Source organism: Panicum hallii, chromosome 3 (genome assembly GCF_002211085.1).
Source record: "Panicum hallii strain FIL2 chromosome 3, PHallii_v3.1, whole genome shotgun sequence".
Taxonomy (NCBI): Eukaryota; Viridiplantae; Streptophyta; class Magnoliopsida; order Poales; family Poaceae; genus Panicum; species Panicum hallii.
The window spans coordinates 58,258,317-58,286,127 of NC_038044.1; the positions used below are offsets into that span (position 1 = coordinate 58,258,317).

Consider the following 27,811-nt stretch of genomic DNA (forward strand, 5'->3'; position numbering starts at 1 on the left):
GGTGAAAGAAAAAAAAAGCAAGTTAATAAAATAATTTGGTGATTTTTTTACTCAGATGTAGCTTCTCTGTTTATTCCTGGGTTAGCCACTGTTACAAGTTAATAAAATAATTTGGTGATTTTTTTTAATTTTTTTTGTATATCACGTATTTTTTTTTATGTTGAGCCCAAGGTTTTTATGAAGTGTAAATGCTACAGCCACGTAATCTGGTCAACCGCTGAAGTTTCATCAAAAGCAAAAAGAGCCGGTCGTCAGACGCTTGCACTGCAATTCTCGAATCACCTGAGGTTCCTTACGGAACTTTCCCTTTCCTATACTATTATTAAAAAGAAAAAGGCCAATAGGGGCAAAGTCCAGGGGTCTAATCGTAAATACTCCAGCTAGTGGGGGTTGGGGGGAGAAGAGCAGAGACGGTTTGATTCCCGCACTCCCACGGCAAGAAATCCACGCGCCGGCCGCCGCCGCCGCCATCCCCAAGGTTTTCCATGCCCGGTTCCGAGTCCGGCGATTCCATTTCAATGTCCTTCTTCCTCCCGAAACCTTTCCCCACCTCAGCCCAACGACCCCTCGATCAGTCGAATAGCCTGGCGGCGTAGCCCTGCCGTGCGCGATGGGCTCCTCGCCGGCGGCCGCCGCCGCTGCGTCGGCGGCAGTGGTGGCTCTGGCCGTCGCCAACCGCGTGCTGTACAAGCTCGCACTCGTGCCGCTCAAGGCGTACCCTTTCTTCCTCGCCCAGCTCACCACCTTCGGGTAAGTAAAGCTGAACAAAGGCCCCCCTTCTTTCTCTGCTGCCGCAGGCGGCCGCGGGCTTGGTGCTCGACGGAATGCGCGGGCGAATTTCACTGCGCTCGATGTGGTAGCTAATTTCTCTTGATTTGCGCGTGCAGGTACGTCGCCGTGTACTTCTCGATACTCTACGCCAGGTACCGCGCGGGGGTGGTGACCCGGGACATGCTTGCGCTCCCCAAAAGCCGCTTCGTTGCCATCGGGTTGCTGGAGGCGCTCGGAGTCGCTTCGGGCATGTCCGCTGGAGGTAGCTTTCTTTACACGCCACAGGATGGTGTAATCAATTGTGGCAGATTAAATTGTATTTCCCGCATGATCGAGAAGACATGGCAAAAAAAGAAAAACTGCATTTCTTGCAGAATTTTCAGTGTTCATTTTGATTGCTTAACTGGTAGTTATTTCTGAATTTTGCAGCCATGCTGCCTGGACCTGCTATCCCTATACTGTCCCAGGTATGCTCCTCGGTTGGTTTTTGGTTTTGATCCGCCATTTACATTTGTTCAGCTATATGTGTAGTTCTTTTGCCTCATTTGCTTTCGTGAATCCTTCCGTGCTATGCATGTTTATAACCTATGCAACTGTATCCCCAGTTTTTCAGATCCATCTGGTCAATGATTTGTGTTAAAAACAGCTGCGTCTGTGTAATGATGTGGATTTTTATGAATTTATGCTGCAGTCATTCCTGGTGTGGCAGCTTATCTTCTCTGCCCTGCTCTTGGGAAGGACGTACTCTGCGAGACAAATAATTGGGTGCCTCCTAGTAACTTCTGGTGTGATTCTTGCTGTTGCAAGGTATGCCATTTGAAAACTCTGCTTTATTTTTCTGGTCCTTGTGGCATAACATATTTTTGGAGGAAAAGTTATATACGTGCATTTGGGTCTTTCACTGCTATCAGCTATAGTTTTCCACATAACAGTTATTTTATCCTATTGATTCTGCAAAGTGGTTTTGCCATATTGGTAAATTATGATTGATTTGGCTATGGCTATCACAAAACTTTGATATTTTAGTGGAGCAAATGAGGGGCAATTTCTATCTGAAGTCCAGTTAATTTGGCCAGCACTGATGATAACCTCGTCAGCATTTCAAGCTGGTGCGTCTATTCTTAAGGTATGGCTGCTTAAGTTGTCTCATGTTGTTCCTTTTGCTGCTGGTGCTGAGACTTGGTACATTTCGTACGACAGGAGGCTGTTTTCATAGATGGTGCTGAACGTCTTAAGGTTCTTTCTTTCATCTATCATTTTGTTTTTTTAAATTACTGTGTTTCTGGGATCGAGGCATATTTTTTTGACACTTCATTCTGTTGATTAGTTGGTGATTTGATTTATCGCCTCATGGTCAAATCACCTTTTATAACAATACCGTGTTATGAAATATTTGCACAGGGGATGCGCCCAGACATCTTTGTGGTTAATTCATTTGGATCTGGATTTCAGGTGACCTTATGAATTGGATAAAATTGGTCTAGAGTTTCTTGCTCAATGCTTCACTGCATCATCATGCCTTTGAACCTGGATTAAAAAACATATATTTTGTTATATTCTTTTGCAGGCCCTTTTTGTCTTTCTTCTTCTTCCATTTCTTTCTAACTTGAGGGGAATCAAGTTTGCTGAGCTTCCTGGTTACGTAAATGGTGGTGCTGAGTGCTTCTTAAATGTTGGGGAAAGTCCCATTGGTAATGCTTCTTTCACGTAATCAGATATTTTCATTTAATTTATATATTCTTGTAGTACAATATGTACACTTTTGATAGCTCAGTAGCAAAATGTAATGTATAAGACTTGTGTGGACTGATAAATTTGAAAACACGGACTTGTTTATGTTATGTTTGTGATTTATGATAGTTATTTAAGGATATCTTATTGTTGGAATATTTCTTTCTAACTTACATGCATATGTAGGTCTCCTTTTTAGGAAAATGAATAATCTGTATGCGCATGTTGATCCCTACTTTTTATAGATTGCGGAGGAGCACCATTCCTGCCTTTGCTGTTTATAGTGGTGAATATGGCGTTCAATATCTCACTCCTCAATTTGGTGAAGATGTCATCTGCCCTTGTTGCTTCCCTTACATCAACTTCAGCAGGTTCCTTTTCTGGCACCTTGCCTTTCCCCTCCAATTTTTCATGGTCATTGGTTCTGGTGCCACTGGGTGGTACACTAGATCAAATGAATCTCTTCACGACCATGCTGAATGACTGAATCATGTTCGTTTTCTGTTGTAGTGCCAATATCAATCTACATCCTTTCGCTTCCTTTGCCCTACATCCCTCATGGCGCAGAGCTAAGCACGTCTTTCGTCATTGGTGCTGTGGTAATGCTGATGGGTCTGATTCTGTATAACCTCCCACACTCGTTGTCGAAACAATCAAAGGCTGATTGAAAGCTAGGGTGAAAAGCTGCCAAATGACTGGTTCAGAAAGTTTACTGATTGAAATTGTAGCGAAATGGACTTCCACTGAACTATACGGACCATGTAACACATTCAGATTTGTAAATATATGTCATACTAGTAAATGTGCCCGTGCGTTGCTATGGTTGAAAGGCATGTAAGGATCGCAGCTGTTTTTTTTTCGTGATGGGGTTTCTTCAATACAATTATTGTTGTGTTTTCAGTTTTCACATTCTCATTGTATTTCAAGTCCGTTTAGGTTACAGTATAATGTTGTTGTTTGATTCTCATTATATATGCTTTGGATCCACCTGTCGGTGATACATGTTGGACCAAACCAAAATTTTTAGTGGAAATGTAAAGATGTCTGTTACTGAGACGAGCGCAAGCAGCTCGTGCGCGTCCTAGGACCATTGATATTTCCCATGTAGTCTGCATGTGCTCTCTGTAAGGTGAACTCAATGAAATTGGTGCTCATAATGGTCCCGTGAGTTCGATTACATTGGTGCTATGAATGATGCTATATCCTTCATAGGCATAACACAATTGCTGTCGCACTCCTCTTAATGATTTGTTCATGCCTCTCGGACCCAATCATCACCACCGCATTGCGATTTTACTCTCCCAGGCAAACACTGCTCATTTAAAAATTAAAATGCTAGGTTCCGGCACAAGGTAAGGCCGAAGGATGTCACAAGGTAAGGCCGAAGGATGTCGCACTGATCCATGCTGATAAGACATACTCCCCCAATTTCAAATTACTGGTCGTTTTGGTATTTCTAGATGCATAATTTTTACTATGTATTTAGATATGATGTATATCTAGGTGCATAGCAAATATATATCTAGAAATATCAAAACGACCTATAATTTGGAATGGAGGGAGTACATGGCAACAAGAGTACATTGACCCACAGAATTTATGTATTTTGGCCATTTTTAACATTAAATATGGATGAACAACACATCACTTGTAAGAGAGGGTGGGGGGGGGGGGGCACTCCATTTCAGTGTATGGAACAATTCAAATTCAATTTGTTAGGTGGACTTCGTCAGGTGAGTGGGCTTGTTTGATTTTCAAATTTTCAAATTTTAGATTATTTTGACAAATCTAGTTTTTCTATAATTTGGAACCAATGGAGTAGGACTCCCAACAATATCATGTCGATTCTCAATAGCATGTCATACGTTAGGCACGAGTTTAGTAGATACACGACGATGTATATTTTTGTATATGCCCACAGCGCATGGTTAAAGTAACACACCACTCCTGTGCAAGTTGTAAATAGTAGGCACACTAGTACGTATTGCTCCATCCTTCTCAAATTACAAGTCACTTTTGTTCTATTCTAAATCAAACTTTTCTAATTTTGACCGAACATATAGAAAAAACATCAACATCTACGCAACAAATTAATTTAGCTGAATCCACTATAAATATGTTTTAGACCAGAATCAAACTAATTTAGCTGAATCCACTTTAGTAAGGGGAGAAGTGAAGAACAGGAGTAGGTCAATGCGATTCTTGATAGGGGTGCAAATTGGTGACCCTTAGGTGCACCTTCAACCCTCTTTAGTTCAAAATTTTATGTTACTTCTCCAAAATAGGATCTTAATTTAAAAAATTAGCATAAATATTTGAACTAAAGAAGGTTGGAGATGCATCTAAGGGTCACCAATTTACACCCCTAATTCTAGAGATGGAATTAAGCTCGTTTGAAGCTAAATATCCAAGGTTGCCAACACCATCGGGGCGAATGAAGGGAGAAAGGTTCCAGCCACTCAAGGAAAGACTAGTAAAAGGCCAAGAGACTTTACGGAAAAGAATATGTCCGTGGCAGCTAAGGAAATTTTAATTAAGGCAGTTGCACAGGCCTTACCAACATATATAATGAGTGTGTTCAAGCTACCATTAGGTGTTTGTGATGACATGACTGAGTATCATTGGTGAGTTTTGGTGGGGGACTGAAAATGGCAAGAGAAAGGCGCTTGGGTAGCATGGAAAGATATGATTCAGAACAAGTGCTGTGGGGTGGACTTGGGTTCAAAGATCTTAGGCTGTTCAATCAAGCATTGTTGGCTCATCAGATGTATTTGGAGGGATTCATGGATTCCAAGGTGTTAAAGTATAAGTGAATTGCCTACCTCTTCCCATCAATTTAAGTTTTTGGGTTGAATTGGTTGGTGCATGGAACTCAACATGGTATCAAAGCCAGAGGTCTCGAGTTCGAATCCTGGTGGGCGCGATTAAATAAAATAATTGCAGCCGACTTTTAATTTCCACGTTTGAGGTCTAGCGGAGCCTGCACGTGAGGGGAATGTTGAAGTATAAGTGAATTGTCCACCTCTTCCCATCAGTTTAAACTTTTGGGTTGAGTTGAATTGGTTGGTGCATGCAACTCAATATAAGGATTCAATATAAGCGAAGAAAGGAAGATGTAGATTGAACTGGTTTCAGAACTACTGGACATTCATGGGAAAGATTGGGATTATGACAAGATAGCTGGTATTTTTAACCCAGCTGATGCAGACGCAATAACAAGGATCAAGTTGCCAGCAAGATTAGCAGAGGACTTGATGGCTTGGCCTCTGGAAAAATCGGGAGCCTTTACAGTTCTTGAGTGCATATGACCTTGCCCTGAGGCTGCAGAACATACATGACAACAGAGCATCAAGTTGGGCTCCTGATGGTGAGAGGAAACTGTGGATCTTTGTGTGGAAGGGCAATGTTCCACCAAAGGCCAATGTTTTCACATGGAGTGATGGAAATTATGTAGGGATGCTCTGTCGACTAGATGACGAAAATTCAGAAGGAATTTGGAACAGGAAGACACCTGTTCTCTATGTGGCTTAACGGCTGAAACAGGTTTTCATGCTACGGTAGAATGTCCTCGATCAAGCTAGAAACATGAGGCAGGCTATGCGTGCTCACTGGTCTCTGCCGGAGGAGTCACTGTTTCGTTATACAGGACCAGATTGGTTATTGCTTCTTCTTGCCTGGTGTTCTTCAGAACAGGGGGACCTGACAAAATTGGTGCAATGGAGAGCACGGACAGTTCATAATAACATCATGCATCAATCAGGGCCGTCTCAAGTAGATGAATCTGTCTCCCTCTTGCTGAGTATGAGGACATCCATTGAACAAAGTCGACAGCAATACGGGAACTCTTCTCTGAAAGGAAAGGAACCCTGTAGAGCGTCCGACAATAGAACAAGAAGCATGCTTGGAGGGCTTTATTTAGGTGTGCCAGTACTTTAGAAGCGGAGGCAAGTGCTTGCACTGAGGGCATCAGACTCGCGACGCAGTGGATACAAGGCCCAGTGATCATCGAAACAGATTGCTCACGGATGGTGGAAGCTCTGAAGGCTAAGGAGGACACAGATCGGAGCTCTGCTTTATCATCTTAGAAGCAAAGGAGCTGGCCCAATTGATAGGAGAGTGGAGAGTGGTTCAGGTGAAGAGAGAGTGCAACAGAGTAGCACATGAGTTAGCTCATTTAGCTAGGCGTAATGTTCAGTCTGCAGTTTGGCTAGGACATGCACATGCGTGTCACGGAACTGGTCGCGAATGATTGTGTAACTCTATCAGTGCCTAGTCAATAAAGCTCTCTTTTTACCCGAAAAAAAAGGCAGGCAACCATTTGGGAGGGCCACATTACAATTTGGGAACCTTGAGGTCACCACTTTGATTCTTTTGATTCCCAAATCTAGTGATCATGCAAACATACACACTTCGATATTGATAGTTCATCTTAATGTTTGCAGATAATAACTTGAACGAAAAATATATCAAAGTTCATTTCTGAATATAGAGAAACTAAAGTTGATTGGAGGTTCATAAAGTCATGTTGTAGCAGAATGTTACCTTAAGGTCTTTCCTCATGAAAGCTTAGTTTGCAGATCTTCAACCCTTTCCCTTAATGTCAGTCTCATTTAGTCAAAACTCTTCATGGATCATCGTGTGACCCACATGGATATCCCGTGACCTGCATGGATCATCCTCACTATTTACTAAATGATTCATATCCATTTGCACCTCCATTCCACTCCCATGTTGCATCTAGACATCTAGTCAATGAACAACTGCTAATAGCTAGACTAGTTGGCACTAGCCGCAAAAAAAAAAAAACACTAGTTGGCACACTTCACATGTCAATGTCTTGATGTGTATGTAACGGAGAGCCACCGCCATGTCCCATCGATCTCACATCTCTCTATTGCCATGGTTTTCAACTTATGATTATGATCATCGATGCTGGCTATGTAATCTAGAAAACTGTGGTTTATGCAGGAACGGACGAGGGCCTGTGTGGATCCTGCTCTTATGGCAATAGGCATCTTCTCCGGAAATTGGTTTCTTTAACATAAGTAGAATTATCAGAATCTGTACCAATCAAGGATTCACACAACCTATTAAAAATTACTCTTTCCATTACAAACTGTGGGTCGTTTTGACAAATCTAAATGCATAACTTTTGCTATGCACCTAGATAAACACTATATCTGGATATATAGTAAAAACTAGGTATCTAGATTTGGCAAAACGACCTACAATTTGAAACAGAGAAAGTACAATCAAAAGGCCAAAAACCAAATGTGATAAATCATAACTAAATGTCGTAACCAGCAATAGGGTCAATGTGAAAAGCTACTCATGGATTGACTATTTTACTTTAAAACAAATATATTCTAGGCAGTTTGCAAAAGACTTCGGTATTAACTGGCATCACAACTTCCACTAAGATCTACAACTTTCACTAAGATCCACACCACTGGCTGACAAGGTGAAAGAACCTTGTCTACCACCGAACTTATTAAAGCATTACCTACCCCCTTGTTCACACTCTGGAGACATGTCTTCCGAGCTTTCTCTTGTGAAAATTTACACATAGTGATCTGTTGCCTCTCTCGGTTAATGCAATTGTGCAATCAAGTTATGTACTGCATAATCCTTATTTTATTTGGAATTATTATAATTAGAAGAAGCATGTCACTTATCTCTCGTGAACTATAAAATCTTGCAGCCTCACCACATTAGGAATTTGGGAACATTTTGGTCATATTGATGCTTATTCTTATAATTCTTAGATCTTGGCTAGGACATATATAGCCATATCGATGATATGCCCAGCGTACACATATTTCCGAATATAGAGAAAACAGCATCTGAGGTCCATAACATTGTGTTGGTTCAAAAAATTGTTATTAATAATTAGTCTCTGAACATGAAAGCTGTGTTAGGTCAACATTTGCAACTTATATAGGTTTCAGTTAGTCAAAGTTGTTGTGGTTTGATAAAGGAGGAATAGTTCATACGGATCATCACGTGATGCACATATGGATCACCTTTGATCAATCTAAATGTCTGTATCGATTCAGCACCTCCATGCCGTTCCCATGTCAGCATCTTGTCAATGAACAAGTGCTAACAGCCTGATGGCCACAATCTACAAGTCAATCTCTTGATGTGTATGTTAAGGCAAATCACTGCCATGCATGTCCAATATATCTGGCATCTCTATGTGTTGCCATGGTTTTCGACTTACGGTTGCCCAGCCTCTGCATCAACTAATAACATACAAAAAAAGGGATATGATGCGCAACATATAGCGCTGCTATTAGGCAAGCACTCATTAGTCATTACAACCAAAAGGTTAAAACCAAACACAACAAATGGTATCAAGAGGGCAACACATTGGTGGAGCCAACACTAATAATTACATATTTACACATAGGGCCAGTTAGTGAAAATTAGAAATAAATTAAATTTAAAGTGAACATATACTAGTTGGTTTAATTTATAAAAGGATGTGGTGTTGATTGACTCCATATATACCATGAATTTTACTTGTTATTAGATAGATCTACCATCTATGCCACATGCTAGCAAAGTTATAGGCCTCTTGTTGACAATGCAAAGCATCCGACACCTTTACACTCCGAAAACTCCGGAGAGTCCTCTCTACTGTACCAGTGGATTATTAACGGGAGCATCCTCTATGCCCATCGACAGTGACGTCTCGAGAAGTTCCTTGCAGGCATCTCGTGTTCCTGATGGGGGCATCATATGGTTATTTATGGGTTATGACCGCCCCAACAATCTCCACCGCGATTGATAGTTCCATCGGAATCCATAGAAATCGATTGGCATCCATACGCGCACCTTGCAACCGATAACAGAAGAATCATCCACATATCATCCCGTCGTTTTCATTTCAGTGGTAATAATAACAGAAGATCGTCCACACACCATCCCTACTTTTGCAACTTATTGTTAGGACTAAATTCTCAGCTAAATTGGATCACAAGAGCATCAGATGAATACTATCATGTTAATCATCTTAGATGGTGATGCCTTGCTATGCAAAGTAAGCTAAGGCAGATGACAGCCCCACTCTTGTTGATCTTCAATCTCGGTCACTACACAAGCTCATGCCTAAGCAGAGCAAGCACACATTCAGGCTACAGAGACCTTACCATCACATCCACTCCAAAAAAAGACTTTACATACAAGCTATATAGCCAGCATATCCCAGCTACTTCCCACAATTATTGTTCATACTGTTTTTATGCATGGATACGATCAGAATCAGAGCGTACAGTCCTACACGTTGCTATCACGCATTGAACTCGTAGCACTGTCGCCGCCGCACGTACGTTACGTACATACACTACGCCACACCTCATCACTTCACTCGCAAGCTATTTAGCTAGCTAGCTATAGTAGCTCTCGTGCTCGTGCCATCCATCTCTTCGATCTCTTGGGTTCACACGCGCCCCCCATGCCTCCCCGTTGCATGTGTCACGCGCCTGCCATCCCCTGTGTCCATGCTGAGATGATCCACACCTGTCAAACTCAAATCTAAATCTTGCAGCCTAGCCATCCAGTTGGACACCCTATTACAAGTGTGTGTACACACGGTGTGCAGCTTTATTTTTTTTCATTTATCCAAACAAGTGGCCTGCCTTATTGTGAACTTTTGCAGCATGGCTGGGAATATGCAAATCTAAGCCATGCATCTATTGTGGAAAGTTGTTAATTATGGGGTAACAGTAGCCGAGATCAGTACCACACTGCCTCCATTATAGACCTTATCCCTCTTTGGGATTTTATAAGATTTTTGTCACCTTAAACCCAGCAAGATTCAGCATGGCTAATTGATCAATTGTGAAGTTTTTCGGCATGTTGTTATTTTTAAGAGTACAAGTCTGACACGTGCGGGCACACATGCATACACATGTGCGTGTGTGGGTCCCAGCACAAATGTGTCTTAAACAAGAACATAGGCCCAGTAGCCTTACACACATCATATGGGCAAGACAGGCCTCAAACAAGGTGCTTAGTGTGAGTCTCAAACATGAACGAGCTAGTAATTCTCATATGGACAACTTCACCAATAATTGAGCTACGGCCCACTTCTATTCTTTTGCATGTTGTTAAGTTCATATAGTTCATAGAATATTACTTGATACATGACAAGTTTACAAATTCCAATAGACCTATATCATACCAACAAAACAATGAACTTTATTTGTGTACCTATTTGGCATAAAAATATCGATGTTAGTCAAGTTTCTTATGGGGAACCTGTTCAACTGGATCTGAATTCTAGACTCAATACAGATGCTCATATTTTTCTAGATTTCTTCTATAAATTACCACTACTACACTTTCAGTAGTAGGCAACATGTACACCAGCAACGAGTCGCCAGTCGTGACTTTTTCAATATCGAGGCATGCTGGCCTAATCTCTCATAGGTGCTAATTAATGGATGTAGGGTTGCGTGCATGTACTTATAGAGGTGAGTGCGCGTAGGTGTACGTGAGTGTCTGCGTCTGTACTATATGTTACGTAGAAAAAAAAGTCATTTTGGGTGATATGTTATCTAAATCTAAATAGCATCCTGGCACGTGTGTGACACATGTGAAAAATGTTGACACTGTACACAGAAATGTTGCTAGGTTGCTACAATTCGTTGGCGTAAAAATATAAAAGTTTCTCTTGTGTGCTAAGTTGTGAAAATAATTGTGGTTCAAATCTCATATTTAGTTGCCTCCCAAATCAAGAACTTGTGGTTTCTAAATATATTTAAAATATATAAATAGTGCTTGACGAACCATAAACAATATATTCGAGATTTGTGGGCCATTTTATTAGATCTGTTTGGACCAGGGGCGGATCTAGGACCCGGGCTAGGGGTGCTGCAGCCGGGGTCCAGTCCACAAAACTCCACTAACCTCCATAGAGTATATACTGAAAATTAGCCTAAGTATGTTCTTATAACTCACACGTCAGATCAATCTTCATTGGTGCAGCCCCGGTCCAACTCCATTTCTGGCTCCGCCCCTGGTTTGGACGAGATCAACATGATCCCACCGCATGGCACAATACATACGCACGGACACACTTGCACCTATGAATGGCTATGGCAGTACTGAAATAAAACTGGTTGAGCAGCGAGTTAGGGGGTGAATATCCATGCTGGCTCATAATAGAAGCTGGCATAAATACTCAAACAATACTTAGCAAAAGAAAATATTTTTTCTAGACCCAGAGGCCACTCTGGATTACCCACACAGTCACTCGCCTCAAGCGACAAGTCTCACATTTTCCACAAGCGTGGTATGCGGCTTCTAAATTTCCAACCATAAGCTCCCACTTGCGTGATCCCTCCTTATCATTCCATCCATATTCATTGCTGATGGAATGGATAGTTTGTCTTTCTTTACCTTTTGTTGTTTATAACTTTTATTGACTATTTGGATATTTAAACGACTTCGAATAAATAAAAAGTAACTAGAAAATTCTACATCTCATCGAAACCTACAATGTTAGTTTGTCTATATCTAAATTCATATGCAAAGTTAAAAGTTTTAAAATAGTAAATACAATCTCAAATCACAAATGCTAAAAATGTATTTTTACAGCTCTTAACAAGAGTTGGCATGAATGGTCTCCAACTTACCCGTTGGCTGTGGATAACCCTTGAGGGTTTTATCCTTCTGACTTTTGTTAGGAGCCAACACGAATGATTTGTCTTAGGTTAATCTGTGTGCATTGTTTTCGTTGCAAGTTACAAGACTAAGAATTTGGTAACCGAGGCATATAAGTGTCACGGGGATGAAACTCCTCTATCTCTCATCTCACAAAACTCTCCTTCCTTTCTCCTCATAATTGCCTTGCCATGGCAGCAAATTCGCTAATGTGATATAATATTTAATGCACATGAAACTCCGTATGAAACTTCCACTAAGATTGACCTTACAGTGGCACTGATGAATGCTTTTCTAGTAGAAGTGTTTACTAGTCATTTATATATATATATATATATAATAATATAGTGTCTCCGAACTCCGTGGATATGTTCCACATACAGTCTATACAAATACAACTATCATTATCAATCCAAATGCCAGTCGTATAACAGCAAACGAAAGTACAGATGTTGACACATTCAAGGATGGCGTCTATTTTATTTTGGACCAGAGATGGTATATATGTCTATACATACACATTGATAAACATGTATATATAAAGCACTTGGTGTAGGTGTCTAGCTATGTTCATGTGCAGTACAAGCTGAAAGAGCACATCTTGAGAGACACAGATTTCAACACACTCCACAGTAACTATAGCTAGATAGAGCAACGTCTTTCACATTACACATACACCTGTCTCACTGTTGCCATGCCAACATCGCGAGGAGAGGGACAAGAACCCGACCACCCCACCACCACCATCCTACGCCGCGGCGGGGGCGACGGTGGTGGCACCGGCGGGGACGCCGCCGGGGACGGCGGCGCCGCGCCGAGGCAGGTGTGGGTGCCCGGCCCGGTCATCGTCGGCGCCGGCCCGTCGGGGCTGGCGACGGCGGCGTGCCTCAAGGCGCGCGGCGTGCCGTCGCTGGTGCTGGAGAAGGACGCGTGCGTGGCGGCGTCGTGGCGGCACCGCACGTACGAGCGCCTCCGGCTGCACCTGCCGCGGTGCTTCTGCGAGCTCCCGCTCTTGCCGTTCCCGCCCGGCACGCCGCCGTACCCGACGCGGGACCAGTTCGTCGCCTACCTCGACAGCTACGCGCGGGTCTTCGGCATTGCGCCCCGCCTCGGCGCGCGCGTCCGCAGCGCCGCCTACGACGCCGCCATCGGGTTCTGGAGGGTCACCGCAGACGAGGGCGCGGAGGGCGGCGGCGCCACGGCCACGGAGTTCGTGTCGCGGTGGCTCGTCGTGGCCACCGGCGAGAATGCGGAGCCAGCGTGGCCGGAGGGCGTCGAGGGGATGGACGGCTACCGCGGCGTGGCCATGCACACGAGCAGCTACAAGAAGGGGGACGAGTTCAGGGGCAAGAATGTGCTCGTCGTCGGCTGCGGCAACTCCGGCATGGAGGTCAGCCTCGACCTCTGCAACAATGGTGCCAAGGCCTCCATGGTTGTCAGGGACAAGGTAAGTGCGTAGTCTACATACATAAGCGCTATTAACATACTGTAATGCAATTAAACTAAAAGGATTCGCTTGTTCAAGTCATACATTTACTGGCCAACTAGTTAGGTTTTAAATTAACTTAGCCAAAGCACTATTAGCATGGTCGTATGCAATTAAATTAGATGAAAATATTGTGCAAATATTTATTTTTGAATTATTCTACAATTTTGAACCAAATGCTACAATAGAATTTGGTACTCAATATTATTTATGTCATATATAGAGACAGTTCCCATGTCCAAAGCAATATATATATAATTCGGCTTTTATTTCTGTGAACTGGATTGCTTGAGTAGTCAATTCTGTGTAGTGCCACATTGGTTTCCTTCCTTTTTGCTCCCCTCTTCTATAGGTTCCTGTCACTTTCACAAGAAAAAGGAATCTTAATATATAAATACGTATATTCATGAAGTTCAAATAGGATGTAATACTACTATATATTTTGAATAGATTGTTGTAGAGGCATTAGGAATTCTGAAAAATTTACCTTGTAATTTATTATCTTTAACACTGTCGACAGTCCATAGCGTACATTGCGCTATGGTACATATACATAAATTAGTTGATGAAACTTTCTTATCCTGAAATATCGATCTTGTGAAGCATATGTTGTGCTACTTGGAACATGCTGTTTCATAGAAATGTATACTGATGTGGTGCAATAGTGACCCATAAGTTTCCCTTTCCTTATCTTGTGTATTCCTGCCTGAGAGATAGGGAAAGAACAAGAAGATAACAAGAGAAGTGACAGGGAAAAAATGGACCAGAGCTTCAGAACCCTCGAGAATTGCCTTTTTCTCTTCTAACGACATGTGGCATTTGTGTGTGTGTGTGTTTTTCCTGAAAGGAAATAAAATTAAATAGAATTGGTAATGTTGGACATAGTAGATTTTGCTAACTATAGAGAATGGCAGTAGAAATATCCCAGCTGCAGCAGTTCAAATGAAATATCTAAAAAATAACTCTTCAATACTCCAGTAGAAAATGTATGAAGTTTTAGGTTTAAAATGGATGTTGTTTGAGTTTTTGAAGCAATAGCCTTAGACAATCTACTCTACTACTTTGTTACTGGGGAGTTAGTATTCAATCAGCAGGAGCAATCTACACCAATATGCCATATAGTTTGGCTAGAGTTAAGACCATGCACGTAGATTGTTGAGCAAGAGCCAAAGTGTGAACCGGCGCACCTTGTGCTGGGTACATGGATGCAAACCAGAGGGATATATTTACAAAGGACAAAATTAACTATTTTTAGAATATTTATATTCGAAGTAAAGTTATTACATTATTTTCTTCGAAAAATAATGATGATTCCCCAACAATTATTTAGTGAAGATCAACAAAATCTCTTTCTATGCACATAGTAAAAATTGACAGATTAATTGACTCATTTTTTTTCATATATGTTCCATATTTATATACACGTGTATATGATGTTTCCTTTTCTTTTTCAGCTTCATGTGTTGCCCAGGGAGATACTAGGCATTTCGACATTTGGCCTCTCTGTGTTCCTTCTCAGGTGGCTCCCCATAAAGCGGGTTGATTCTGTGCTGCTCTTCTTCTCTAGATTGATCCTTGGAGACACTGAAAAATACGGTCTCCCGCGACCAAAGATCGGGCCACTTCAAATCAAGAGTTCAACTGGTAAAACACCAGTACTCGACATAGGAGCTCTGAGAAAAATAAAAAATGGAGAAATAAAGGTATGTGATCCTAATACTCCCCAAAAACTATGTCTAGGAAGTTCATTGTTAGAACCATGGAGTTGCTGTAGCAGTGAACTCTAAATGGGATCTCAATGTACCACCAGGAATAAAAGCTACACAGATCTCGAAACAATACAAAAGAGTCCTAGATTGATATCGGTTGTCAGTAGGTGTACTCGATGGTAGTATGGTGCATATGCTGTCCCAACTAATGTCTCTAGAGAGAGATTCTGCAGGTGGTCCCAGCAATCAACCGGTTCACAGAGAATGGTGCTGAGTTTATAGATGGCCACAGAGAGGACTTCGATGCCGTCATCTTCGCTACCGGGTACAAAAGCAACGTGCCTTCATGGCTCAAGGTACACACTTACCTACACCATTTAATGAGCTTGCATAATCTTGGAAAAGACATGAACGATCTTTTGATACAGTGGTATAAGGTCATTCTATGGCAACTCGTTTGGGAGGATGTTTCTAGAGTTATGCCTATATTATTCTGAAATTTAAGATCTATTTGGCACGGCCTCACACTACATATACTTCATTTTTGCGCATTCTCTCTAGGCTTCGATGTCGAATCGAAAATACACCTTAGATGCAAGTAGGTACATTCATGCCCTTGTCAAACCTTACAGCATCCACACGTAGATTCGTATGGGAGAAATGCATGCTTGTATATGTATCATGTGAATTAAATGTGCATGTAGTCCTTGTCCAATTAAGCGAGGTTTTAGATAGCAAGGCATGGGCAATGACAACGATGCTTAAAGGAGGGCGATATCCATCCGATGGTGACACACAAAAAAAAATTGACAATCAAGGGCAATGTTGCTTGCTGCGTGCGGCATTAATTTTTTCAGCCTAATTTGTTGGGGAGAAAGTAATCAGTTTAGGCAGAGATCGAAAGGAATGGACGCAAAAAGTTATAGGCCATATATATTTGTGTTTGTTTTATATTATGGTCCTTGGTATGATAACTACTTGTTTAATTTGTATTGTTTTAATTGTATGTATCTTCTTGCACGCGTAAATGGTTGCATCATTGCGTATGTGTATGTAGACAAATATGGACACTCATACGTACAGCTGTTGGTGTCACGTCAGCACGTCAAAGTTTGAACGTGCAAACTAGCTAGACCGAATTAAGGATGCATAGTGCACTGGCGGCTTGATCTTAGCTAGCATATGTAGCTCTCATGCGTGTGCATATTTTGTTTTCGTTTCAATGTATTTGCGTGCTTGTATTTTGTATTATTAATTGTTGGTGTATGATCCTGGTCAAATAGGGTAGCCCCTACCAAGTACAACATGGGTGTCTGGGCCATATAACAGTGACCACACATTACCAAAAAAGAGGGATGAAAACGACAAGTCTATTGAAGATGTATTTAAGTTCTAATTATGTATCATACATGTTCCATGTTTACACCTTTTACCACACAGACACATGAAATTGCTCTTCAAATAAGGAATAGTTTCCAGGAAGTCGAGATCTCACCTTTTGTTAGAAACATGATAGTGGCATAGAAAAATTTTGCAATGCACACGCCCGTATTTATTTTTCAACAAAACTTATTCTTCTATAAGACGGCACTATCCATTTCTAGCGCTAAACTTGTCCAAAATGCAAACAGCTATGACTTGCCATCATCTAAATTTGTCTTGGCTTTCGTGTGCTTCGTTCGAGCGCAAATCAAACAATACCTATAACTTCACCAAAACCACAGACCAAAATTTGAGAACATGCCAATCATTATTTAAGAAATTTGCTAGCTTAATAAGTGGCTTTGTGTGTGTTGAAGTATAATTAAGTGAATTGCCTACCGTATCAGCTTAACCTTTTGGGTTGAATTGGTTGGTGCATGCAACTCAATAGTGCACCTGCTTGTATTGATAGCCTGCCCCATTTGCACCTCCCTGCCACCATCATATCAAGCAACATCAAGTGGGGAAGGAAGCTGCAGCCCTGTGGGTTGGGAAAGAGGTTGCCAGAAACCCCATGCATGGGGTGAGAGTTGGGTGATCGATGCACATGCATGAAGGCTGGCCCGTAATGATTTTGTGGTGAGAGGTGAGGTCCATATGGTCATCATCATGTGCTGCCCACCCTACCTTTTGTAGGGTGGCCCATCTAGATGGCTTGGAGATTGTTTGATGGATCCCATCTGTCTAACTAGATTTGATATGAAGGTCCTTTGCAAGTGTGTTTAGCATGCTTTGAGATGGTTAAACAATCAATTAATTTGCAGTTGAGAAGAGATGGTTGAGATTTGAGCATTGAATAAATGTGAACAATGTTTGTCGAGTTTTCTTTAAAAAAAAAAGATTTTGGAAGGCCTGTTGTTGGTTGGTCCCCCATCTTAGTTTTGTTCCATTTCCAGCTGACAAATCAGTGTTTAAGAAAACCATCAACTTATGCATTTATAGTACCTAGCTAGTTATTTGTTCTCTTTGCATATTTGCATCTTTTGCAGAAGGAACCAACTTAAACTAAAAAGAAGCAACAAGATCTCTCCTCAACCTGATCTTTTGTGTGTTGAGTAGGAGAGATGCATAAACATATATCATTCATCTATCATATGTACAGTTTGAACTCATTTGGTAGTTTCTGCTTTCATAGGAGGAGGAGTTCTTCAGTCATGCTGATGGGTTCCCAAGGAAGCCATTCCCACACAGTTGGAGGGGCAAGAATGGCCTCTACGCCGCCGGCTTCACCAGGAAGGGCCTCATGGGCACCTCCTATGACGCTCTGAGGATCGCCGGCGACATCGTGGACCAGTGGACCGAGGCCTTTGCAAGCCCCACTGCTGCTCACAGAAGCAGTGACCACGGTGCTTGAGACGCACATCATTATGGGCGCCGCGCGCGGACCCGTCTCCGGTCCATAGGTGATAGGTATTGGTGCCGATCTCTAGATTGGTTATGTTTCTGGTGTCATAAATCTTCAGCTGTTAATTTTTTGTTTCCATTTTACTTCCTGTGTGAGAACTTGTTGTGACTGGAGGTGCATGTGTGTGTATATGTGTGAGATAAACTCTTTATGTAACCACAATAGTAGCAGTGGAATATAAGGTGTGTGTAGGTTTGGTGTTCATAAATTTTCTGTCTGATCTTTCTCCATTTTCTTGACAAGATTCTTTTGTTGGTCAATGTTCTTGACAAGATTCTAACATGCATGGTGTTGATGGTGGGCTGAAACGGGCCTTCCATGGGCTGTGCGTGCATATGATACGACGCTCTATTCTCCTGTTAAAGCTCTTCTTGTATTTGTTCATCACCCGCATCAAAACAAGCAAAGCTAATGGCTCGAGACACTTAAAAAAGAACAGGCCAGCCAACACTTTCTCTATCTGCATCAAAGAGGACAGGGTTCTAGTCGTTTTAGCCTTCTCAGCAACTTCTTTCAAAATACATGTCATCAGACAAAACTTCTAGGCATTTTTTTCTCTTTTCTTTCTTTCTTGCCCTTGCTAAATAAATGCTACCACAATTCTAAATCTGCCGAGAATGGACGTGAAGAAAATGTGCCACAGCAGTGATGTTGATCTGGAGTGCAAGGCGGAGGAGGAAGCCCAGAGAGCGGCGAAGCAGCGGGAGAAGGAGCTGCGTGCTGGGGGACAAGCTCGACACCCCAGCGACAGGTCTTCGAGCTTTTAATTTGGAGTGAGCGAGTGAGTGGCGCATGTTGGAATTGTGGGCTTTGGAGGAGTGCGGTGGGCTATATTTTTGGACTTGATGGGCTTTCGGGACCAATGGATTCTTATTACTGGGACAATAAAATTACATTACAGAACTATTTGAATTAAAAATAAAATAATATTAAGGTTTATTAATTACTAGTGAAGAACTGAAGATGCACGTGCGGCCCTCATGTACTTTTTAAAAGATATAGTAAATATGATCTGAGTCTAGCAATTATTTTTGATCAAATGTGTTTAAATTAGAAACTTAATTGGCTATGGGGCTGGTGGGAGAAAAGAGGTCTCTAGGTGAAAAAAAACAGCTGCTTTGGTAGAATCATTTTCTAAAAACATTTAATGCTTTGGTACCTCTTAGTCCTACGTAAATGGTTTCTTTCTGAGGAGTACGGTGGATTTAATATAGATAAGAAATATTTTTAATTATTTTACTTTCCATTATAGAATAGTGGCTGTGTTCTGAACACAGCCATGTGCCGTGACATGGTTTGCTATGGGGAGTCAATTGTATTAGACACGGACTTTTTGCAACATCAATTCTATTTAACACGCATTCAAGATTTCTTTAAACCCAAATTTAGTTACATCAACTGCATTTCAAATCCGCTGGGTAGGGGTGTGGATCTACTCGCAGATCCCACATCCAAATCCGTTGCATAATTATCCGATCTCACCCTTATGGTACAATTCCCAAATCTTCAATGCCCGGAAATGATGTGGCCGTCATGTTACTTAGAATGGACGCTATGGATACGTACATTGTTTCCGAGACTATGAAATTTATTGAAACTGGCACTGGCATTGGAGGTTAGAGAGTTTCATTTCATCTAACAATATCCAATCATATGTCTCGCAATTAGATGCTTTGGTCAGCCTATGCTGAAGCCGCGAAATGAAAATGTGTATCGGGGATCTTGTTTCATTCACCAACTCAAATCTTTTTCGATAACATCCCACTCTTGGAAACTATAAAATGAAACTTACCACTAAGAATGACATGTGGCTGCCAGGTCATTCCAAACAGTTCTCTGTGTCAGAGCAGCAGCAAGAACCGATATATCATTCCCAATCAAAATTGCAAAATTACACATCAACAAAACAAAAATAGTGTACTGTACTAGTAGCAATTATACTAGCCAACCCCTAACCTTTCGGTTAACCAATCTTACATCCTTACGTAGTACTCGCTGCCTCTTGTCTCTGTCTAGAACTCTAAATCACGACAGCGTCGCCCGTGGCGAGGGCTTGTTGGCACCGGCGTCGAAGAGCGCCTCCATCTCCTCGAGGCTCCTCCCTTTTGTCTCCGGCAGGCACGCGTAGACGAACACCCACGCCGCCGCCGAGAACGCCGCGAAGATGTAGAAGGTCCCGGCCATGCCGACAGCCTCGTACATCGAGATGAAGGTCATCCCCACCACCGCGCTCATCACCCGGTTGATCGCCGTCCCGATGCCGGTGCCCTGCGCGCGCAGCCGCAGCGGCAGGATCTCCGACCCGTACATCGAGATCACCGGCCCGAACCCCAGCGAGAACGTCGCCATGAACGCCGCCGCCGCCGCCACGCACGTCGCCGCCGCCCACCACGAGTACGACGCCGCCGCCGGCGGCGCGCGCACCGAGAGGCCGAGGACCAGGAGCGACGCGGCCATGCCCGCCGCGCTGGCGAGCAGCATCGGGCGGCGGCCGAGGCGGTCGGTGAGGAAGAGCGGAACCACGATGGCCACCGTCTTGGCGGCGCCGAGGAGGACCGTGGCGCCGAGCACCGCGCGGTCGGAGGTGATGCCGACGTGGCTGAACACCCGCGGCGCGTACAGGACCATCGCCGCCACGCCGCACGCCTGCTGGAACACCTGCAGGCCGAGGATGGCGAGCATCACGCGCCGCACGGCCGGCGTGGGGCGGAGCAGGAGCTCGCGCCACACGCCCTCGCCGCCGGCGCCGCCCTTGGACGCCTCCCGGACGGAGGCCGCGATCTCCCGGAGCCGGCGGTCGGCGTCCCCCGCGGTCCGCGCGAGCACGCGCCGGGCCTCGTCGTGGCGGCCGTGGAGGACCAGCCAGCGCGGGGTCTCCGGCATGGCCAGCACCGCGGCGGCCGCGAGGAACAGCGGCGGGACGGCGCCGATGCCGATCATGAGGCGCCAGTTGAGCGTCGTGGGGAGGTCCGCCAGCGCGAAGTCGGCGATGTAGCTGAGCAGGATGCCCGAGTTGCCGGCGATCTGACGTGGCACACGCATGCACGTCATCATCATTAAACAAAAGCAGACGAACTCAGCCCGGCGTGGGTAACATCATCATACAATTCCGATATGACTTCGCTCCCAATTTAATTTACGCGTAGATCCAATCAACTTTCAGTTTAAAATTCAACAAGTTTCCTTATACTTATTCAGAAACCGCACGTCCTGATCTAGTAGTCATCAGGCTTGCTCCTACCTAGGTTTCAGATCTTACCAGTTGACCCACTTCGTTTTTTTATACCAACTTGCTAGTAGCTTAATCATTTCCACAATTAGGAGTAATTAGCAATCAGGTCAGGACTACCGCGTTGGCAAGAACAAGTAACCATAACCAACGGCAGCCATGCAGCAAGCGCGAGAGACGCCGCCGCCGCCGCCGTGACCGTACCTCGGGGATGGAGGAGAGGAACCCGCGCGAGCTCGCCGGCGCGATCTCTGCGATGTAGACGGGCGCGACGACGAGGCCGAACCCGCAGGCGACGCCGGCGACGAGCTGCCCCGCCATGAGCGCGGCGTACCCGTTGGCGGCGGCGGTGGCGGCGGAGCCAGCCAGGAACATGGCCGCGGCCAGCGCGACGGCGCGGCGCCGGCCCGCGCGGTCGCAGGTCCACCCCGCCGCCAGCGAGCCGACGAGGGAGTACACGCTGGTGGCGCCGATGAGCACCTCCAGCTGCCCGTCCGTGACGCCCAGGTCCGCCTGCACGAACTTCTGCGCCCCGCTCATCACGCCGCGGTCTGCGGTAGGGCGCGCGCGCGCGCGGGCGAGAGATCAGGAACACGTTGCAACGTGATGGCGCGCGGCCATCTCCACGCCAAGAAGAAGATGAAGAAGGAGAAGAAGCCGGCGGCGGCGGCACCTACTGTAGCCGTAGATGATGGAGGTGAGGGAGGCGAGGAGCGCGCAGACGAGCGCGTACGCGCAGCCCTTGGTGTCGGCCGGCGCCGGCTCGCCGTCGGACAGCAGCGGCGACTCGAGGTCCTCCTCCTTCTTCATCGTCGCGGCCAGCCGGCTAGCCTGCAGGCCGCTGCTTGCTACCTAGCTAGCTGGAATTGCGTAGCAAGAGGTGGCTCTGCCGCCGGATTTACTATTTAATCTCCCTTATTTCTCCTCGATCGAGAAGAGGCTGGATGACACGCGCGGGGTCTTCTCGCAGCGCACAGATTGACAGCTATATAAGCACAAGGCGCCACGGCATGGCGTCGGAGCCCAATGAGAATATCGTGGCGCGCGCGAGCCGGCGCAACGAGAGGCTGGACGCGGCGCGACACGCACGGCCTCTAGCTCAGGTTTGCATTGCCAGCCTGAGCGCCCTCCCCTCCAACTATAGGTCTATTGGGGGGAAAACAAACTTTAGTCATCGACATGGTGTTTGTCCGATTTAAGATGGGTAGGTCTTTTTATACTAGCAAATATTCACGTACGTTGCTACGGCTGAAAAATAATATATACTATATTGTTGCACGAGGCACGACCACTCCCACCCCTTCTCAAAGTTCTTATGCATCACTAAGCACCACTTGCCATCCACCGCTCGAATACCAACTTTGAAGCGCATTTCCGTCTCACCGGTTCTGTACGTATGTATGCGAGGTTTGGTTGGTAGAATCTAAGCTAGCTATGTCTGCTTATATGGAGCTGGCACACGAGAGATGCATGTTTGGGTGGAACTTGATTAGGCGAAGTGCAGCTATAAGAGAAACTCCGATTAGAACTCCTATTAGCACTGAAACGTGCGGTGATATCAATCTGTACAGGCCATGCCTGGACCGCGCGAGGCATTGATTGTCCGTATGTTCCGATGAGGATTCCGATTGATATGTTCAGATTCTGATTATAATTTCTATTGACGGACTAAGAAATCATTGTTTATTTTAGAAATAGTAAAGATGGAGATAGAGATATAGTAAAGATGGAGATAGAGATAGAGATAGAGATATAGCTTTATTTGGATACACTCAACCAATGCTACCTAGTTAATTTTGATCTAGCTAATATAATGCCCATTCAGCTAGACATAATGTATATTTAGGTGCATAACAAAATCTATATATACCTAAATTTGCAAAATAATCTATAATTTTAAATGGAGGGAGCAAGAAACCTCATGTCATTTGAATTCCAAATAATGAGTAATGACCAATTTAGTGGAGACTGCAAAAAAAACCCAACAGCCACGCGAGACTCCTCCGGATTTCAGTTTGTGGTGACCTTTGAGTTAGCAAAACTCCAGAAACTTTAACGTCCATGCACATCCAACTAGGAGGGTTCTTCCTAGTCTAAATAAACCTTGTATCCAAACTTTTAGGAGACTTTTGATGAATCAAATACAACTCCTTTTTTCACCTGTGTGATAACAAATTTAGAGAGTGTTTCTCTACTCATTTGCTTTTATGATTTCTCTTGGCATTATAGAAGCGGCCGCTTCATCGGCACCCAATCCGCGCTCCTCTGCTACTTCGAGTACAGATTGCGTAGGTTGGTTTTTTGAGAGTGTGATTAGGCGAATCCTTGATTCAGACTACTGTATAAAGATGGCGGTTGGCTTCTTGTAGGTGTCGTCAGGTTACTCTGATTATCCAGCTGCTTGCAGCTAGTTATCTTGGTTGAGATTTCAGCTAGTTATCTTATTTAAGATCCTACGTCATGAAGATCAGGACCGAGTCTCATCAGTAGAGCATTACTTGATAATCATAGGATTGTTATAGACACGAAGAAGTGCATCGGAGTGCTCTTGGGTCTAGCTTCGTCTCAGGTAAATGATTAAATTTTAGTGTAGATAATCTAAGAGCCTAGCTCAAAATACATCGGATGACCGGACTCCTATCTTATACACTTCTGATTTAAATATATATTTTTAAATCATATATATAAATATCAAATTAAATTATGAAGAAAACACTAAAATCATGATCTATTACCGTCCTTGCAAGCAGGAGGAGCCCATCGATTGCGAGGTCGGCTGGCAGCGCCCGCAGGTTTTCCGCCGCCGCACAGTCAGAACCTGTGATAATGCAAGTGGGCCCACGTTAGAATCATGCCCGCCGCGCATGCAGGTTCCGGCAGCACCGGCGCTGTACCACCCGCGTGCACGGCCGTTGGCGCGGCCCCGGTCGCCGCCGGCGGCGATCGTCCCGGGGTAATGACCTTGGCAGCGACATGTTTGTCCCGTTCGGTTAATTAGCTTATCTACTGATTCATTCACTGATTATTTTCATCGGGTAGCAAAGCTAGCTTCTACTTGCGTCTAGTCAAAGGCAAGATGCAACTAGACGGCGGCGCATGATCGATTACAGGATAGCTTTCATGTCACCTTTTTTCCTTTGCCGCGCTAAGATGGGCGTGTCCTGATCAAGTGATTCGTTTTGCTTCGTCTTCCCATTCGTTTCCGTGTGCTGGTCTCGCGCTCTCCCTGTGATAGGATGCTACCGGCTTTCACGAGAACCACCAGTCCACGAGAAATGATCTTGATGTATGCCTCTCCCAACCAGAGACGGTCGACAAGGCTTCGCACATTCGCCACTCTTGACATTGTAGGAATATATATTTCTAAGGGACTCCCTCCATTCATAGTTGTTGGGCAAACACTAATTTTACTGTGCAAATAAAGTTGACCTTCACTAGAGGAAAAAAAGGGTTGACCTGTACTCAATGACCAAACATTTTAAAGTGCGGCGGTTTAATAACGCCGGTATGTATTGTACAAATTATTACTCAGAAATATATATACCAAACATCTTAGGTATAAATATCGCTCTTTCTCCTGAAAAGGAAAACAGCTAGCCTAGCTAGTGCAATCGGTTCGAGAAACCTTTTGCCTAGGCAGTTCTCAAACCGAGTGGCATATTTGTACACTTAGATGGTAACTCAGATGATAAGATTCTTTATGGTGAAATCTGCCTACAAGGGTTCGAGACCTCGACTCATTACAGGTACTCGTATTTTCTGAATTTATTATAGGATTGTATCGACGTGGTAAATGTATGTGTCGGCAACGAGGTGCCTATGGTGACTTTATAAATCTGTTCAATCTTTTTGGATGTAGTGTTGCGTACATATATTTAAACTCCATCTATTCCAAAAAGCAAGTCGTTCTAGGAATTCTATAAGAGATTACCAAGGAGTCAAAATGACCTTACTTATCCCTATTTATTAGCCATATATATTTGGTACTAAATGATTGCATGCACGTACTAAAATGGGTAAAATAACTTATTTTTTGATAAATTTTGAATTCTATAATGAATTTTTTTAGTGGAGGGAGTAGCTAGGGTGGGTGTGCGTGCGTATATGGGAGTGTTTACTTTTGTACTGTGTTTCAAAAAGAAAATCATCGTCTGCCTAATATTGCCCACCTTAATTATATTAAGGGACAGAGGGAGGATACATATATAGCCGCACAAAATGTTTGTACTAATAATTTGTGCTAATTTGTATTCAGACGATTTGACTCGCGCAGCTGCAAGCTATAGTAGGACAAGAACATTATCCATCCATCAATTGGATTTGACACCTATGCTTGGGTCGTTCCTGTGGCTATAGCTAGATCAATCATCCAAAGTAACCGTGAAAGTTACGGCATCCATGGACACAAAACCTGAGGCCGGTAAGATTTCTTGCCTTCTTGGTACATCATCCTCCAACGCTCTGTCGACAGGCGACACACCTCTCGCCATCGATCTCATCTGGAATCTTGGCCACTTTCTTGTTGTACAGATAAATTCCAGAGAAAAAGAAATTAAAGTGCATGGCCAGCCAAGGAATCTCAATCCAACAAGATACATCGGAAGGGAGCTCTTGTTTGTCGCGTCCTCCTGGCACGTGTGCTGATGACTAGGATCAGTCAAGTAGATGGACGGATTGACAGGCAGATAATCTGGTTGCAGTAGCTTTGGACGCTAATAATTACTTGACCTCTGCACATTTGAACTTTGCATTTGAATTCAAAATTTAGCTTATCTTTTACATGTTTTTTGCTCTCGGTACGGTCGTGGTGTTACGCAGTAACATCTGAAGCTTCAATTACAGAAAAATGATTTCTCCAATCCACGGTCAATTACAGAAAGATATTATCAGCACGTTAAACTTGGATCCTTAGGACAGTGGTGGGCTCCGTTCTTTTATCTTGTGGATGAGAGATTGGCTCTCTTTTGCGTCCTAAAAGATCTTGCACTTTGCATTGTCTACAAAACTTGACCCGCTGACGGATACATGAGACATTAACTTTGCATTAGAGCTGAGTTTTGCGGTACATGAAAAGAAAAGCTAGATTGTTGCTACATACCCAGACTTGCAACTTTCTTCACCCGTCACCTAGCAAAAATGAAGCTCGTCACCAGTGAGGTGACCGGCCACGTTCTTTGCTTGTCGCTAATGACTTGGAGCAGGACACTAGTGACCACGGAAGAGTGACAAATTAAACTTTTAATTTGTTGCTACCTTCCACTTGTAACCCGTTACATGTTACCGGCAAAGATTTTCACGATGGAAGCGATGCCGGTCACATGCTACCTTGTTCTCACGTATGTAATGGTTACGTGACAGCGGACAGCCAACGGCCGAGACACAAGAACAAAATCAGGAATAAGGGGTTTTCTTTCTAGGTCATCTAGGATTTTATCAATTAATTCGCAGGTACCGGTGCGGACGTAATCGGAAGAACGTGACGATGTTACTCTCTCATCGACATCAAACTGCACGACCCTCTGTTTGTTTCTGATTATAATCGGCTTATCAGTGTAAATAAGCGAAATCCCACCAAACGCCTCACTTATTTTCATCTATTTTTGCTTCTGTGCTTCAAAAATTTGAACTAGAGAATTGAAAAGCGAGAAAATCTTTGTTTAGATTATACTCTTAGCGTGGCTGAGAGAAAAAGAAACAGGGCCAAACTGCCCTCCCGTCGCGGCTTTATTTGATCAGTGGGAAAAAGAGTGGATTACACTGTGGAGAAAATTGGGCTTCACCTCCACGTCATCACGTGTAGAGAATAGGAAAAACTAATTAACTTGCCTCCATCGAGATCAGGCGCCGATCGAGAAGCCACTACGTGAGGCATGAGTCATGAGCTGTTGACCTGTTGTTCATTTAATCGCCATCCAGCACGTGTGCACGAGACAGTACAGCCGGTTGCGCTGCACGCGCGCGGCACACCGGCCACCACGTACGCGCAGTACACGGACTGGCACATGAGTTCGGTCGGTCCCACCCACAGTGACCGTGGGCCCAGCGTGCGGCTAGCTAAAGACGAATGCAACTTTGCATTTTTATTTTTCGACAAGTCAAATAATTTTAAAATTTAATTAAAATTATATAAAATAAGAATAATCTTTATGTTGCAAAATAAATATTATTAAATTAATCATTAATATATTTTTATATTAAATCTATTTGGAGATTTAAATTTTAGTAATGTTTTTAATAATTTTGATTAAATTTAAAATTATTTAACTTTTTGGAAAATGAGTGTTGCATTCTTTTAGAGATGGAGGGAGTACGTGTTGTTCCTCCTA

At 43.8% G+C, this 27,811-nt stretch overlaps 3 protein-coding genes across 4 annotated transcripts; 2 read left to right on the forward strand and 1 right to left on the reverse strand.

The window, feature by feature from the left end:
* Positions 1-373: 373 nt before the first annotated feature.
* On the forward strand, positions 374-3,409 carry LOC112886063 (protein CLT2, chloroplastic-like). Of its 2 annotated transcripts, XM_025951820.1 has the most exons (10): positions 375-750; positions 888-1,033; positions 1,201-1,238; positions 1,463-1,578; positions 1,798-1,897; positions 1,972-2,007; positions 2,173-2,223; positions 2,339-2,462; positions 2,748-2,873; positions 3,013-3,409. In XM_025951820.1, exons 1-10 carry the CDS (start codon positions 611-613, stop codon positions 3,168-3,170), a joined length of 1,035 nt encoding a protein of 344 aa, XP_025807605.1. In that variant the 5' UTR covers positions 375-610; the 3' UTR covers positions 3,171-3,409. The 2 variants fall into 2 exon arrangements, with proteins under 2 accessions (XP_025807606.1, XP_025807605.1); XM_025951821.1 differs by lacking the exon at positions 2,173-2,223 and having other exon boundaries at positions 374-750.
* Positions 3,410-12,783: 9,374 nt separating this feature from the next.
* LOC112886724 (indole-3-pyruvate monooxygenase YUCCA2-like) lies at positions 12,784-18,460 on the forward strand. Its single transcript, XM_025952700.1, has 4 exons — positions 12,784-13,621; positions 15,115-15,363; positions 15,603-15,725; positions 17,987-18,460. Exons 1-4 carry the CDS (start codon positions 12,869-12,871, stop codon positions 18,203-18,205), a joined length of 1,344 nt encoding a protein of 447 aa, XP_025808485.1. The 5' UTR covers positions 12,784-12,868; the 3' UTR covers positions 18,206-18,460.
* Positions 18,461-20,075: 1,615 nt separating this feature from the next.
* LOC112884150 (polyol transporter 5-like) lies at positions 20,076-22,638 on the reverse strand. The gene is made up of 3 exons (XM_025949501.1): positions 22,163-22,638; positions 21,690-22,036; positions 20,076-21,280 (listed from the first exon to the last, which is right to left on the reverse strand). Exons 1-3 carry the CDS (start codon positions 22,293-22,295, stop codon positions 20,282-20,284), a joined length of 1,479 nt encoding a protein of 492 aa, XP_025805286.1. The 5' UTR covers positions 22,296-22,638; the 3' UTR covers positions 20,076-20,281.
* Positions 22,639-27,811: the final 5,173 nt, after the last annotated feature.

Excerpts from the sequence above, each read along its gene's own strand:
- LOC112886063 (XM_025951820.1), top strand. The coding sequence starts at position 611 with ATGGGCTCCTCGCCGGCGGCCGCCGCCGCTGCGTCGGCGGCAGTGGTG. Across the intron at positions 1,898-1,971 it reads CTGGTGCGTCTATTCTTAAG|GAGGCTGTTTTCATAGATGG; the intron begins GTATGGCTGCTT and ends TTCGTACGACAG. Across the intron at positions 2,224-2,338 it reads CATTTGGATCTGGATTTCAG|GCCCTTTTTGTCTTTCTTCT; the intron begins GTGACCTTATGA and ends ATTCTTTTGCAG.
- LOC112886724 (XM_025952700.1), top strand. The coding sequence starts at position 12,869 with ATGCCAACATCGCGAGGAGAGGGACAAGAACCCGACCACCCCACCACC. Across the intron at positions 13,622-15,114 it reads CCATGGTTGTCAGGGACAAG|CTTCATGTGTTGCCCAGGGA; the intron begins GTAAGTGCGTAG and ends TTTCTTTTTCAG. Across the intron at positions 15,364-15,602 it reads TAAAAAATGGAGAAATAAAG|GTGGTCCCAGCAATCAACCG; the intron begins GTATGTGATCCT and ends GAGATTCTGCAG.
- LOC112884150 (XM_025949501.1), bottom strand. The coding sequence starts at position 22,295 with ATGAAGAAGGAGGAGGACCTCGAGTCGCCGCTGCTGTCCGACGGCGAG. Across the intron at positions 22,037-22,162 it reads CTCCATCATCTACGGCTACA|ACCGCGGCGTGATGAGCGGG; the intron begins GTAGGTGCCGCC and ends GCCCTACCGCAG. Across the intron at positions 21,281-21,689 it reads TCCTCTCCTCCATCCCCGAG|ATCGCCGGCAACTCGGGCAT; the intron begins GTACGGTCACGG and ends GTGCCACGTCAG.